Consider the following 14,232-nt stretch of genomic DNA (forward strand, 5'->3'; position numbering starts at 1 on the left):
GCTATAGTGGTTCTTCAGTTGACTTTCAACTTACTGTAGTTATGCAACTAACTTAAACAGTCCCAATATCTCTCCCGGGTAACTTGCTAACTCACCATCTCAAATCTTTTGAAATCAGACGGATATCCTCGAAACGTGTGTGCCATGTCCGACAGAGACCCGTACGACTACCCGCCGGGCCAAGAGCCCAGCAGCAGTAAAGACGGAAACAGAGAGTCCAACGCCAACGCCAACTCCAACGCCAACAGCGACAACTACCACCGAAGAGGGTCCAATGACCATGACTCGGGATACGCGCCTTCTGTGTCCGGCAGCATCATCACCGACGAGCTGGTCGACAAGTCGAAGCTCATTGTGTTTGATGGCTCGACCCTGGAGGCCGCAGACAGCTCGCACCGACGGCTCAGTGGCGAGACTCGCCAGATGCAACAAGCCCAACTGAGCCAGCTTCGGTACAATGAGAACCGGATATCGTTAGGTCGAAGTATCTCGGCCGTGATGGGCATCCTACGGGAGCTCCAGGACGTTAACAGAGACCGACCGGTCTACTACCCCCCAGTGGCAAACCCTCAGCCCCCCACAGCCACCTCTTCCAGACACAGCTCACCGGTTCCAGACCTACAGGCGATCCAAGACCCCCGAAACGAGCTACTACGGAACGTTAGTATATTCGGCGAGGCCCCCCGAGACATCACTCCTGCTCCCCAGAACAGACGCCAAAGCTACATTGAGGGGTTCGACGAACTGCCCACCGTGGACTCGGAGTTCAACATCTTCAAGCTCGCCATTGTGGATGACTCCAAAGCGTCCAAGGACGTGCACGAGTTTGACAAGGAAGCCCTAGGCGTGCTCATCGACACACGAATCACAAAGTGCATGAAGCACTTGTCCAACTTGAGAGTTCGTATTGACGATACCGCCTCAAAGGTGCTCATTACCGGAGATGTCAACTCGGGTAAGTCGACCTTCTGCAACGCGCTTCTCAGAAGATATCTGCTGCCCGAAGACCAGCAGCCCTGTACTAACGTCTTCTGTGAGGTGATTGACGCGCGGGAAAACGACAATGTGGAGGAAGTTCATGCGGTGCCACTAGGAATGGAGTACAACCGCAACTCGGAGGCCTCCTACGAGGTGCACAAGCTTGGCGACCTCGAGGATCTGGTCTATGAGGTGGACCGATACCACATTCTGAAAATCTACACCGTAGATAACAGACCCATCACCCAGTCGCTGTTGCACAACGGAGTGATTGATATTTCGCTGATTGACGCTCCGGGACTCAACAAGGACTCGTACCAGACCACCCAAGTGTTTTCTCGTCAGGAGGAGATTGATCTTGTGATTTTCGTCGTTTCTGCCGAAAACCACTTTACCCTTTCTGCCAAGGAGTTTATCACTGCTGCTGCTCGAGAAAAGTCGTATGTTTTCATTGTCGTGAACCGATTCGACACTATTAAAAACAAGCAGCGATGTAAGCAGCGCATTCTTGACCAGGTCAAGGAACTGTCTCCTGCTACTCACAAGGACGCCTCGGAGTTTGTGCATTTCGTTTCCTCCTCCAGACAGCTGGAGAAGAGCCCTGCTGGCCCCGATGATGGCCCTGGTGACGACGACGACCCCGATAACAACAATCCCGACATGTCCGACGCCGATTTCGACGCCCTGGAAGAGTCTCTGCGAAACTTTGTACTTGAAAAGCGGTCTGTTTCGAAACTCTCACCCGCAAAGACCTATCTCACGCACATTCTTGACGATCTTGAGAAACTCGTTCACGCCAACAAGGCTGTTTCCCAGCAACAAAAGGATATTTTGTTGTCTCAACTGAAACAGATCACTCCTCAGTACGATCGGTCTATCAGTGACTCAACTTCTGCTTCGACCCAGGTGGACCAGACTCTCGAGGACTGCTGCAAGCAGGCCTACTACGAGACTCGGGAGGGTCTTTCAGCCAAGTTTGAGCAGCTCGCCACTGTGTCGCCCGCCTTTTCATCCTACTTTGACCTGTACGCTTACGCAGAGGCCACCATGGACAAGATTGTCGCCCAGCTTCAATCTGCGGTGATTGAGTGCGAGGACAAGGCCAAGGCACATGTGATTTCGGCTGTGGATGTGATTAACACCGTTGGAGCAGAGAAGATTGGCTCCGAGTTCATGGCTAACAAGGTGTTCCGACACGATCTCATGTTCACTCGAAGAAAGGATACACTCAGTCGGGCCATCAAGACGGACATTTACCCGTCCGACTTTATCGACATTCAGCTTCCGTCCATGACCGATGTGATCACCTACGACTACGCCGGCAAGGTCAAGTCCCTTTTGGGTCTGGAAAACCTCACCAAGAGTGAGACGGCCCAGAAGATGCTTTCCAGCGAGTCTGCTACCGCTGTTTCCAACGCTTTGACGCTGGCTTCAGTTGTGGGAGGATCCCGGCTCATTGTCAACCGCGGATGGGTGCATTTCATGTCCAACATTATTGCTTCCGAGTTCGGAACCGTCAAGAAGCTGATTCTGCCTGTGTGCGTTGTTTCTGTTGTCGCTTCGCTCGGCTACATCATCTACGACATGCCTGCTGCTGTGCCCAGGAATCTCGCTCGACGAGTGGTCAACGAGGTCAACTCCATCGACTACATCCATTCCAACAGTGAGCGAATTGCCCAGGAATGTAGACAGGTGCTCAAGTACCCTGCGCGGGAGGTACGGGCTGGGTTCGACCGGCTGATTGAAAAGAACTCGCGCAAGAGAGATGAGTGTTCCAAGATGGCCAAGAAGGCCGACGTGGCCAACAAGTTTTTTGTCAAGCTGGAGCGGGAGATTCAGAGCCAGAAACGGGCTCTCGAGCTGATTCACGTCGAAGTCAGTGCTCTTCCTCTCGACTGAAGGGGATGTAATGTGTTTCAATGTATATATTGTTTTACGACTAGAGAGTGGGCGTAGATGCAAGTTATCTAGTACAATACTGCTATGATGACACTAACAGAGGTCGATCTAAGACAGTCAAATGAAAACCGACGCCCGGCTGAACTAAAAACTGTAGAACTACCGACAGCATCACCATATTGTCAGTCCTGTGTCTCCTTAACAATGGTTTTGATGCCTGTTTGTACACCAATAAAATTACAATATATGCTTGGACCGTGGTCCTGTAGTTGCTGAATATCCAAGTCAGACTTACTGGACTTTTAGTGAGAGACACCTAGTGGGAGACCTAGTGAGACGACATCTGAGATCGCACATGGTGTGGTCAGATGGCCAGGTTCCAGGTTAGTCACGCCCAATATAAGTGAAGGAGGGGTCATGCGCTTCGGATGACGACTTTCTATCAATTCAAATGGTGTCGTCACGTCCGTGCCCTCACTCCAGTTAGTCCAACAAATCAATATCTACTCCCCTCAACGCATCCACCGCCCATTGAGGGTACTTGTCCTTATCTCCATGCAGATCCTTGAAGAACTTTTTGACAAACTCCGGGAACTCGTCCTCCAAGATGGCCTCCCGGGCCTCATCCATGAGATTGAGCTGGTAGTGGATGTTATGCAGGGTCAGAAAGTGGGCTCCGGTGGTCTCCTTTGAAGCCAGAGAGTTGACAACGGCTCTGGTGATACCCATGCCTCCCTCGGACTTGGGACGACAGGTGGGACACTTGCAGCCCTCCTCAATAGGCCGGAAATCGTCGGCATACTGTTTGTTTCGGAGGTTGAGGTTTCCGTATCGAGTAATGGCATTTCCAAACCGAGCAGTTCGTGACGGGTACACACAGTCAAACAGATCTGCTCCCAGAGCCACAGAGACCACCAAGTCCTCCGCGTAGCCCACTCCCATGCAGTATCGGGGTTTGTTTTCGGGCAGAATGTCTGTGCAGGTGGTCACCACCTCGCAGTAGGCCTCCTTGTTCTCTCCTCCAGACAGCCCTCCAATGGCGTAGCCTGGGGTGTCTCTTTTAATCATTTCGTGGCAGCAAAACTTTCGCATGTCCGCGTCCAAGCCGCCCTGGATGATGGCAAACAGGTTCTGAGTGTCCGGGTTCTTGTGGGCCTTGATGCATCGATCCAGCCACCGGATAGATCGATGCATGGCCTCCTCCATACGAGGGCCCTCAGTGAGGGTGGCCACAACGTCGTCAAGCTGCATCATGATGTCGGAGCCGATCGAGTTCTGCAGCGACATGGAATGTTCTGGCGTCAGAAGCATGGGAGAGCCGTCATGGGGGCTCTGGAATTCCACTCCTTCCTCAGTGATCCGGGCCAGCTTGAGCAGAGACACCATTTGAAACCCTCCAGAGTCGGTCAAAATGTTTTTGTTCCAGTTCTGGAACTTGTGCGCGCCTCCCACTCGGTCGAGGGTGTCCTGGCCTGGCTTCAGACCGAGGTGGTAGGTGTTGTTCAGACAAATGTTGCACCCCAAGGACTTCTCCAGCTGTTCTGGAGTCAGACCCTTGAGAGACGCCTGGGTAGCCACGGGCATGAACATGGGCGTCTTGACCCGGCCGTGGGGCAGGTCCATGTCGGCAGCCCGGGCTTTAGATCGCGAGCACTTGGCCCGCAGCGTGAACTCCAGCGGTTTTTTGGTCATGTTTCGGATCATGGAAAAAAAAAAATGGTTTGAAATTTCACACAAAGTTTATCTGACTGGACGGACGCAGTGTAACAACAGACAAGGGGTTCTTGGTTGCAAGAAACTGACCATTATGTGGATAGACAATCAGCTCGTTTGAATGGACGCTTGTCGGTACTCTTTGAAGACATTTTTGACCACACATGTTTTCTTTTTTCAACCGTATGCCACTGTACTAAGTACTTGATTGTTTAGTTGAGCGTTTAGTTAATATGGAACCTCGAAGAGAGACTCTAGAAGCGATAATTCTGTAAATATCGTCTTGAAACTTGCACAGTATAGCTCTTTTGATAGTACAAAAAGCCATGTTCTCCCCCTCGTATCCCAGGATCACGCTCATGCTACTTTGACTGCTCTCTTTAGATCTCAGAAGAACCATCTTTACTTAGAAAGCTAGTTGAACCCCATGAGCTAAACCAGCAATGTACGAGATTCTACAATAGGGCGGGTATTGGTTTCGTATAACTCGACGTCGTTTAAAAGACAAATGTATCATCTTGACCTTGACTGCTGATTGTCTTCGCATTATTCATGTAGTAGTACAGATATCCAACACCAGCTCATCATGACAATATCATCAGTGACCCATAATGGCTAAAAGGTCGCATCATCCTTGCGATACGACGACGTACACAACTCTTAGCAAGTGTAGACATGGGCGGTACAGTATACTCAATGTAGAAACAATCTGACAGGTGTTAGTCCTTTTCTACTTGTTTTTCCCTTTCAACTTGTGTCGCTTCTACGGAACCCCAAGTAGTCTACAGATATGTGGGCACTCATTCTGTACAAGTAAATGGTCCAAGTAAATGGTCCAAGTAAATGGTCCAAGTAAACTGTCAGATCTATAAGTAATCTGTTGAAGATTAATCAGATAACTACTTGGAAAAGATAGAGAAATAGAGAAAGAAATAAAGCAAATTCCTGCTAATGCTGGTATGGAACGCTTCCACCTTCAGACACGAACACATACTCGATCTGTTGGCAGCACACCATCTGAAAACAGAGCTCCAGTTCGAAAGAGATATTCCAGCGCTCAGTCCAAATATACCATTAAACTCACGATTAACAAAGAGAGACCCTGAGTCATGGATTACACATGGCCACTAATGATATCTGTCAAGCGGCACTCTATATACCACACATGCTCGATGTGTGCGTTAGGAAATTGCCAATTGACCCAGTCAAGCTCTACTACAATCACTATACAGACTGTGTACAAAAAACGAGCGGCTACAAACGAGCGGCTACAGACACGTGTGTTGTGTGGCGCGCGCGCGCGCGTGGAACCGCAGCAGATATACAGGTTAGTTTAATTAAATAATGCCGATGCTTGGTTCCCCATCATGCTTGGCTTCCCGCATCACCAGGAACAAATGGCTTGAAGCCCTTGTATCTGTTGTAGCCATTGGCAGCGACGGCCGGTGCAGGAGAAGAGCCCAGAGAGCCCGATGCAGGAGCACCGCCGTGGTTGCTGCCGGAATTGTGGTTGTGGTTGTTGCTGCTGTGGTTATTATGATGATTATTCTGATGCTGGTGGTAAGTCTTCCGGGGAGGCACCCGGTCGTAATGCACCTTGAGTGCCCGGCCCTCAAACATTTTTCCATCGAACAGCTCAATCGCCTTACTGGCCGTCTCTTCGTCTTGAAACGTGACCAATGCAAATCCCAGGCTGTCACCCACATCGTTGGTCTGGATCTCAACATGGGACACGGGGCCACAGCTGCCCAGATACGCCTTGAGCTCGTACCATGTGGTAGAAAACGGAATGTTGCCCACAAACAGCCGCTGCTTGTCTATCGGAGTATCCGAAAAGTTCATGACTCGCGGCTTGTATCCGCCACCGTAGCTGCCGTTGTAGCCGCCGTAGCCGCCGTAGCCACCAAAGCGACGCATCCGCGGCACATGGCCGTACTGCATGAAGCCGGGACTCATAGGCATGCTGTACACGGGCGAGGTTTGGGTCCAATCGGGAGCGACGGGCGCCACATAGTATGGCATGGGGGAGTTAGTAAGAGAGGAGGCGCCTGACGACGCTACAGAGTTGGCGGAGGGCGATGCTGTTTGGGAGGCGGTGTTGTCGGGGACGTTGGACGATGCAAGATAGGTGTCGGTCATGGGGGGCGAGCCGGGGTAAAAGGGCACGTACTGCGGCATGTAGCCCATGTACTGGGGAGGTGCCCCGGGGTAGGGTTGCGGCGATTGGGGGTAGGCGGCGTACTGGTTGTAGTGCACCCCGGGCACAGCCATGGGGTGATGCATGCCCATCTGCATCTGGTGGTGCATCATGGCCTGGTGCTGGAGCATCATGGCCTGCGGGGGCGACAGCGGCGGCTGTGTGGCCAGCACAAATCCGTCCATGTCGTGGCCCTGGAGCTTGGCTGCCAGCTCGACCGCCACCTGGGCGGTTTTCACCTCGACATTGGCGATTCCGGGCACCACGATGCGCACCATGCACCAGCAGGGGAACACGTCGTTGATGACATCTTTGACGCCTCGCCAGGTGGCGTTTTGGGGGAGCTGTGTTAGAGGGATTGCACGCAGAGGGGGCAGTCGGTGTACTTACATTGTGGAGTGAGAAGGCGTTGGGGGGCAACAGGTCCGCCTCAGAGTGGGGTGGCGAACTGGCCGGAGGAGACTTGCTGGCAGAGGCAGGTGGCGACTGCGACATTGGAAGGGGTCGTGGGGCGATGCTAAGGGAGCAGGAGGTTTCCAGGCGTGGTTTGGTGCGACGCAAGTGTGGCTGTTGCAGTAGTGTTAGCCAACTGAAATGCTGGTGGTAGACGACTATTGACCTGCTTTTGTGTCTCTAGTGGCACTAAGGTTTTGTGCAGTGACTAACGTCCTGTTGTGGGTGAGGGAAGGTAGACCAGAGGTCGGGACGACGGCGGGCGCGGGGGACGGCGGAGGAGGCCACGTGACCGGACGGAAGGGGCGGGGGCCTGTGGCTGGAAGTGGGTTTTGATTGGTTTTTGGGGACCGCGGTTGGCGGGTGTTGAGAGTCTCCACGAGAGCTGCTGCTACGGTTTCTGAAAGGGTGTAGACTGTGGTTCAGAGCAGAGTTAAATGGGTGAGCTTGTTCAAACTTGCTGCAAGTTGATAAGGCATGCCGGAACCCGTGGGGGTTAGGGTACCGGCTGGGAGGGGATAAATAATGAAGGGTTTTGGATTTGGGGGAGGCAGATGGTTGTAATTAAAAGGAAGAGGGAAGAGTTGGAGGAGATGGAGGGATGGAAGGCGGTCGGTTATGCAATTGATTCGGGAGCCGGTTATTGGTTTTATTTTCGGTTGTATTTGCGTTGTATTTTCGGTTGTATTTGCGTTGTATTTTCGGTTGTATTTGCGTTGTATTTTCTGTTGTATTTCGTGTTTTCTTTTCCCCCCATTTTTTCCCGATTTTTCATTTTTCCCGATTTTTCCCGATTATTTCTATTCTTTTTATTCTTTTTATTCTATTTTCGACATTTACTCTTTTTTCGATTTTAAAATTATTATTCAGATACCCCGACTTGCTCGTATGACCTCTTCTGGTGTCCAACATGATGACAAGCTCTGGCGATCACACCGTCATACTCTGACGTATATCGCGCACAGACGCCTGCATTGGACCCGTTTAGAGCTTGTGGAGTGCGGCAGCAAAGCAGCAAGTGCTAGCCGCCGTTGAGCAAGAGGTTGAGAAAATCGAAAAAATCGGGGAAAATGGAGAAAATTGGAGAAAATTGAGAAAAATCGAAAAAATTGAGAAAATCGAAAAAACTGAGAAAAATCGAAAAAACTGAGAAAAATCGAAAAAACTGAAAAGGGGGACCATAGACTGCGGATGATTATGGAAAGGGGGCAACCAAGGAATATCCCAACGATTGAATGATCTTACAGTCCTGATATGTTGCAGTATGTTGCAGTTTATTGTAAGTACTCGTCTCGACTGTAACTTGACTGGAAGTCTGGACATGATATGCGAGTACTTGTACCGACTTAAACTGCGAGTGTGGTTATTTCGTTTGAAGTTTCCGAGTCTTCTCAATCTTCTCTTACTTCTTAAACATTGGCACTGGCATGGACGGATCGACGGTATCAATGCTGAGCAAGTCGGCAAGTCGAAAAGTCGAAAAGTCGAAAAGTCGAAAAGTCGAACCGTCGAACCGCCGAACCGTCGTCTGGATTCGGAAGAGTACTTTGGCATGGATTCTCGGAGTGATGGGTTTGGTACAGACACTTCAATCGATTGTCACTGGTGACTGAGAAGACCTGGTCGTATTGTGCTCTACGCACTTCCGACTGGACAGATACCACAGGGAGAACAAAAGTCTCCTACTTGAAGCGCAAGTACTCATTGTTCAAATACACCGGGATCGAGTGAAAGGAGTGGATACTACGTACCCTTCTCCGACTCGTTGGTGCCATTTCTCTACCTTGTCTTCTTGACTGTAAGAACGGCGCTTCAGGCCATCTACTACCTACTTGTAGGGGCAATAGTGTCGTTTTCTCTTACCGAGGGACTGTTTCATTGAGATGATCTTCAGTTCCTAGGACTGCTTCATTGACATCTTCTCTAGTTCCTGATAACTGCTTCATTGATATCTTCTCTAGTTCCTGAAACTGCAAGTAAAAAACACACTGGTACAAGTACAGTACGATACTTGTAGTTTAAGAGTCAGGATGGTTTCAGCTGGAAGCAACTAATCCTCACTTGATATTGCCAGACTGACAATATGTTGTAACCACATGTCGACATGACCGTTGTTGGCTGTGAACAAGACGAGGAGTCATACAATCAATGTTCTAAGATGTACACTTTGAAGACAACAATCGTCTACTGCCACCGTATACTTGTAGAGCTTCATCTCAGTCATTGCCTATTCACTTGTAGTATCGTACACCTACAGTGTATTACCTATATCGTCTAAAATACATATTTATAAATTACTCCATTCTGCGTGGCGGAGAGTCATGTCTGGCCTCCACCTCTACTGGGAAAATCGGGCCTGTCGGGCCTTGATCTTCTCCTCGTCCACAGTAGCAATTTTCACGCCGGGCTTGAGACCGTTCTCGCTCTTATTGTAGGGGTGGGCTGTGTTCTTGTCCTTGGCGGACACGGACTCTCGTCGCACCTTGCCGCTCTCCTTTCGTCGGCCCTTGGCCAAGGTGTCCAGGCCCTTGTCCAGCGACAGGTCGTTCGTGGCGACGGCAGTCACTCCGAATCGCTTGATTCGCTCCAGCTGTTTTTCCAGCTCGGCGATATCTGCGTCGTTGTCGCCGGTCGCAAACCGCTTCTTTCGCTTGATCTGCTTTTCCAGATCCTCAATTGCCTGCTTCTGCTTGTCCTCATCGGAAAGCTCCACAACCGTCTCCTCCACGTCGTCTTCCACGGTGATGGCTTCGGTGGAGGTCGAGGGAGTCTCCTTGGTAGCAGCAGCAGCAGCAGCAGCAGCAGCATCAGCAGCAGGAGCGGACTCCTCGGTCTTGGCAACCTCAATCACCTCGGGAGCAGTCGCGGTGGCAGAGGAAGTCTCCTCCACGGCCGCGTCGACGGCTGCGTCGGCGGCAGCACCAGCCTCAGCGGTGGCCGCCGCCTTGTCGGCCGGGATGGCCTTGTCGGCCTCCTCTAATCGAGCCACCAGATCGGCCTTGTTGCCGGAAACAGCCAGGCCCCGGGCCGACAAAAGCTCCTTGAGCTCGGCCACTTTTTTGCTGGAATAGTCGGACATGATGGATAGGTGGATGTGCAAGTGTGCGGGTCGAAAGTCGTGCTTCAAGTCGTGTTTCGACAGTCGTGTCGAGACCTGAAACTTAGTGTGCTGCAGCTACAGTAGGGTGTGGGTGTGAACTTTTCACCCCAAACCAAGAGCGCGTTTCAGACCTACAAATAGTGCCGGGCAATCGACAGACTCAAACAATGAGCTGACTCAACAACTGGTTGGACCGGTCGTGTTACCGACTCCGTCTCGCACTCACAAGCCGCGTACTCTGCTTCGTACATGGTGACTCCAGTCGCTAAAACAAAAGCCAAAATACACACTATCCACCCACCCACCTTGTCTTCCCCAACCTGACACAGTTAAAACATGTTATTTATGTATATATAAGTTAGATATCGGGATTGGTAGATATGTTGGGGGTATTGTGATTGTGTGTGTGTGTGTGTGTGTGTGTGTTGTGTGTGGTGTGTGTGTGTGTGTGTGTGTGTGTGTGTGTGTGTGTGTGTGTTCCCGTTGAAGCCTAGACTGTCAACAGAGTCACACGCTAGCCCATAGTCTGCAGTCTCTGACCCACACCTAAATAGCCCGGAACCATGCAGTCTACCCATACTGATGTGGGTACAGGTCTCGAGCTTCAGTTCTGGTGGTTACGCAACTATTTGCTTGCCGACCAACGCCTGCTCGACTTGACTGACATTGAGAAGCAAACCTGAGTCTGCAGACTCGGGGGTGGCCAACTCGGAGTCTCGGTCGCTCTGGTGAGAATCTGAGTCCAGCCCAGGAGCATCGCTGAACACCTGGCCCTTGTAGTCGTACTCTTCAATGTCCAGCTCTCCAAACATTTCCACCTCGCCGGTACCGCATCCAAAATCGAGAGGACAGTAGTCAATGGGCCCTCCAAAGACATTGAACTGTGGCGACTCTGAAGGGACCTTCTCGTGGCCGTTGGAGCCCACTGCGTACGTCGACTGCATCGTTCGCTTGTTGCTGTGGAAGTAAGGGTATGGAGAGCACGTTTCAAGCTCGTAGACAGACAACGGGTCGACGGCTGTAAGTAATGCTTTTCGCTCAGCCGAGATCCGAGCGTTAGCAGCTTCCTGAGTCTCACGCAGCGCGTTCAACACGCTGTTTTGGCCAGAAATACCGGAAGGGCTGTGAAAGCCTCGACTCGAGGGAGGAGTGGCCGAGTTGTGAACAGATGACGCACAAGAAGGAAACACCGAGGAGGCATTGGAGGTGGACACAGGAGTGGAGAAAGACACGGGAGTTGGAACCTGTTTTGTCTCTCTGGTTGGCTCTGCACTCTCAAGAGGGAAGACCCACTCGTGATTCACACTTCCGGAGGCCTGATTGACAGAAACAAGTCTGTTGCCTCTCAAAAGCAGCACACTCGATTCATCGCTACAGCTACTGACTCCCTGGCGAACTCCAGACAGTTTCCACAGCTTGGCCTCCTCTGAGTAAAACGGATACTCCATGTTTCTCTGGAACCAGTGCAGAGAGCCCTGCTTGGCGTTGACGATACCCAGACCACCAGAGGTGGTCCAGATGATGCCACCAACCCGGGCGGGCGTCTTTCCGCGCTGGTGCTTCGAAATCAGATTCACCTCCTTGTCTGCAAACGTGAGATCATAGGTGAATACGTGTTCACCATTGTGAGAGGCTGTGGCAATGGACAGATCGTAAGGTGACAGAGAGAGGAAAGATAGACCAGACGGGGGAGAAAAAGAGCACATTTCTTTTCCAGTCTGAAGATCTATCACGGTTACGATGGGCGGCTTTCGACCCAGAAGGTTCCACGATCGCATACTCAGGCCTGCCTTGGAGGTGGCGGTGTTGGGCTGCGACGACTCGTAGCCCCAGTAGTACCGGGAGCCTGCTGCGACCAGCGACTTGAGCGACGTGGCGGCCGTCATTGAGAGTGACTCAAGCACTCGCTCCAGCAGAGGTCCTGGAGGAGGAAGACCCACGGGGGTCAGCACCCCGTCGAGATCGGGAGCATCACGACAATACGCCAACCATCTGCCTTGAAGATCCAGCAAGGGAGCCGAGTGTGGGAACGGAGGCAGAATGCTGGATTCGCGCTGCTTCTGAGCCGCTGCAGGCTGAATCTGTGTTGTTTGTACCTTTGCAGTGCCGGTGATTTCGGTCAGTTCGAAATTGGGTCGCTTGTACACAAAAAACTCGCCTGTAGGAGCGGTCAAAACAAGATAACGAACAGCTTGGTTGACTGTATAGCTATCTGGCGTTTTGACAGGTCCTTCCATTGTGTGTACTAGACTCAGGGTCTTTGTGTCGTAGACGTTGATTTGGATCGTCTTCTTGAGTCGCACTTGCACCACTACTTCGGTTGAGTCGAGGGCATGTAGGCCCACCACCGTTCCTCCCTCTGTTTCCACGGTTTTGCATGTGCTCAGCAAGTACGTGTTGCCATCGGTGCAGTTCCAGATCTGCAGCGTGTCGCGCTGGGTGTCGCAGATACACACCAGGTTGCCGCCCTGTCCCACCGAAGTCAGGGGTCCCGCCTTGTAGGACGAGCTACCGAAGGTGAAGTCTTGGGTGCTCAGGCCCACCTTGATGGGCTCGGGGTCAGCGCCGGCAATTCCCTTGGTCCAGTCGGCGACTCTTCGTAGCGCGTCTGTCTGGAACGCTTTGGGGGTCGTTTTGTGTACTGACATGATCCGTTGCGGGGTTAGCGGTGGTTCTGGGGCGGAGGCTCTTGATTGAGAGTGTGTTGATGGAGCGTTGTTTTTGCGCGGGTTGTGCGATGTTGTTGGTGTTTGTTTTTTTGCGGGCTTTGCGGGTTTTTCGAGGTTTTTTTTTTGCTTGTCTGTGTTTTCCAATTGGCGGAGAAAAGGTCGAGTGGTCGTGTCGAGAGGGCCGTATGAAATGTTGCTGGGTCCGTGTTTTGGAGGTTGTGTGAGGTCTTGTATCAGGCTCTAGAGATTACCTGGCTTTGTTGGGAGTTTATGCATCACGTGGAGATAACCCAAGCTTAAAGTTGGTGCGGTGCAATTGCTCAAACTATGCGTGATAACGTGGGACCGGAGCGTATTTTTGCAGTGGCAAAAGAAACGTCGAAACACAGCATATAAGTTGCCAAATCCGAAGAAATGCCCAAGGCGCAAGAGTAGACACCCAAGACCGGCCGCGGGGCAGGTGCAACGAGACGGAAAGAAAGCAACGGCCGTTACAAACCGCCCCCAACAGGAGAATTTGCTCACTCGATGGTTGCAACCGTTAGGATATTTTCGACTGTACCCCACATTCAAAATTTAGACTGGAGTTGCCCCCCTTTGCAGAGCCAGCATCAGAGAATAGAGACGGTGGTGCGACTGTAGCAACGGAGAGAGAGAGTGTTGATGGTCAGAGTGAAATACTGCGTTATGATTGGGGATTGTTTGTGGGTGGTTATTAGTACGATACTGGTAGTGTTGGTACGATACTGATACCGTATGTACTATGTTATACTGTCACGATACTGATACTGTAGGATACTGCTATAGCGGTATGGTGCCAGTACGTAGATCCTGGCACGACCTGACGTGGACAGAGCAAAGTTGAGTGAGCATTAGAGCGTACGATCACGAGTATACAAGTACAAGTACAGTATGTATAGTACGGTGGAAAGACGGCGAGTGTGGTGCGGGTACCGTACGTAGGATATGATAGTCGTATAGTATCGCACTCGTACTGGTCATCTGACTTGGTTGCTCTCTCACTGCAACAGTAGACGAGTACAGTATGTACATACAGAAGATAGGCCCTGTATGCACTGGAGCACGACGTCCGTCTGGAGAAAAAAGCTACAATACACCTCAGAGACCGACAGTACTCGTTCCACCGTGCCACTTGACGTACCACGCCGATACGAGAGGTATGTATGACTATGTCCCGTCCAAATTAACATGCAATCAACATG

General features: G+C 51.4%; 8 protein-coding genes across 8 annotated transcripts; 1 reads left to right on the forward strand and 7 right to left on the reverse strand.

Moving 5' to 3' along the window:
• Positions 1-144: 144 nt before the first annotated feature.
• YALI1_F12434g (uncharacterized protein) lies at positions 145-2,877 on the forward strand (the record flags this gene model as incomplete). Its single annotated transcript, XM_505182.3, has 1 exon — positions 145-2,877. One exon carries the CDS (start codon positions 145-147, stop codon positions 2,875-2,877), a length of 2,733 nt encoding a protein of 910 aa, XP_505182.1.
• A 483-nt stretch (positions 2,878-3,360) lies between these two features.
• YALI1_F12478g (uncharacterized protein) lies at positions 3,361-4,581 on the reverse strand (the record flags this gene model as incomplete). The annotated part of the gene is made up of 1 exon (XM_505183.3): positions 3,361-4,581. The coding sequence occupies one exon, from the start codon at positions 4,579-4,581 to the stop codon at positions 3,361-3,363; it is 1,221 nt and encodes a 406-aa protein (XP_505183.1).
• Positions 4,582-5,955: 1,374 nt separating this feature from the next.
• On the reverse strand, positions 5,956-7,282 carry YALI1_F12504g (uncharacterized protein; the record flags this gene model as incomplete). The annotated part of the gene is made up of 2 exons (XM_505184.3): positions 5,956-7,131; positions 7,178-7,282. The coding sequence occupies 2 exons, from the start codon at positions 7,280-7,282 to the stop codon at positions 5,956-5,958; spliced, it is 1,281 nt and encodes a 426-aa protein (XP_505184.3).
• Positions 7,283-8,224: 942 nt separating this feature from the next.
• On the reverse strand, positions 8,225-8,794 carry YALI1_F12520g (uncharacterized protein; the record flags this gene model as incomplete). Its single annotated transcript, XM_068283307.1, has 1 exon — positions 8,225-8,794. One exon carries the CDS (start codon positions 8,792-8,794, stop codon positions 8,225-8,227), a length of 570 nt encoding a protein of 189 aa, XP_068139408.1.
• Positions 8,795-8,922: 128 nt separating this feature from the next.
• YALI1_F12523g (uncharacterized protein) lies at positions 8,923-9,186 on the reverse strand (the record flags this gene model as incomplete). The annotated part of the gene is made up of 2 exons (XM_068283308.1): positions 8,923-9,061; positions 9,104-9,186. The coding sequence occupies 2 exons, from the start codon at positions 9,184-9,186 to the stop codon at positions 8,923-8,925; spliced, it is 222 nt and encodes a 73-aa protein (XP_068139409.1).
• A 392-nt stretch (positions 9,187-9,578) lies between these two features.
• Positions 9,579-10,319, reverse strand: YALI1_F12535g (uncharacterized protein; the record flags this gene model as incomplete). Its single annotated transcript, XM_505185.3, has 1 exon — positions 9,579-10,319. One exon carries the CDS (start codon positions 10,317-10,319, stop codon positions 9,579-9,581), a length of 741 nt encoding a protein of 246 aa, XP_505185.2.
• Positions 10,320-10,957: 638 nt separating this feature from the next.
• Positions 10,958-12,988, reverse strand: YALI1_F12562g (uncharacterized protein; the record flags this gene model as incomplete). Its single annotated transcript, XM_505186.3, has 1 exon — positions 10,958-12,988. One exon carries the CDS (start codon positions 12,986-12,988, stop codon positions 10,958-10,960), a length of 2,031 nt encoding a protein of 676 aa, XP_505186.3.
• Positions 12,989-13,585: 597 nt separating this feature from the next.
• YALI1_F12570g (uncharacterized protein) lies at positions 13,586-13,882 on the reverse strand (the record flags this gene model as incomplete). The annotated part of the gene is made up of 2 exons (XM_068283309.1): positions 13,586-13,770; positions 13,834-13,882. The coding sequence occupies 2 exons, from the start codon at positions 13,880-13,882 to the stop codon at positions 13,586-13,588; spliced, it is 234 nt and encodes a 77-aa protein (XP_068139410.1).
• Between the last annotated feature and the right edge of the window lie 350 nt (positions 13,883-14,232).

This window comes from Yarrowia lipolytica, chromosome 1F (assembly GCF_001761485.1).
Source record: "Yarrowia lipolytica chromosome 1F, complete sequence".
Lineage (NCBI taxonomy): Eukaryota > Fungi > Ascomycota > Dipodascomycetes > Dipodascales > Yarrowia > Yarrowia lipolytica.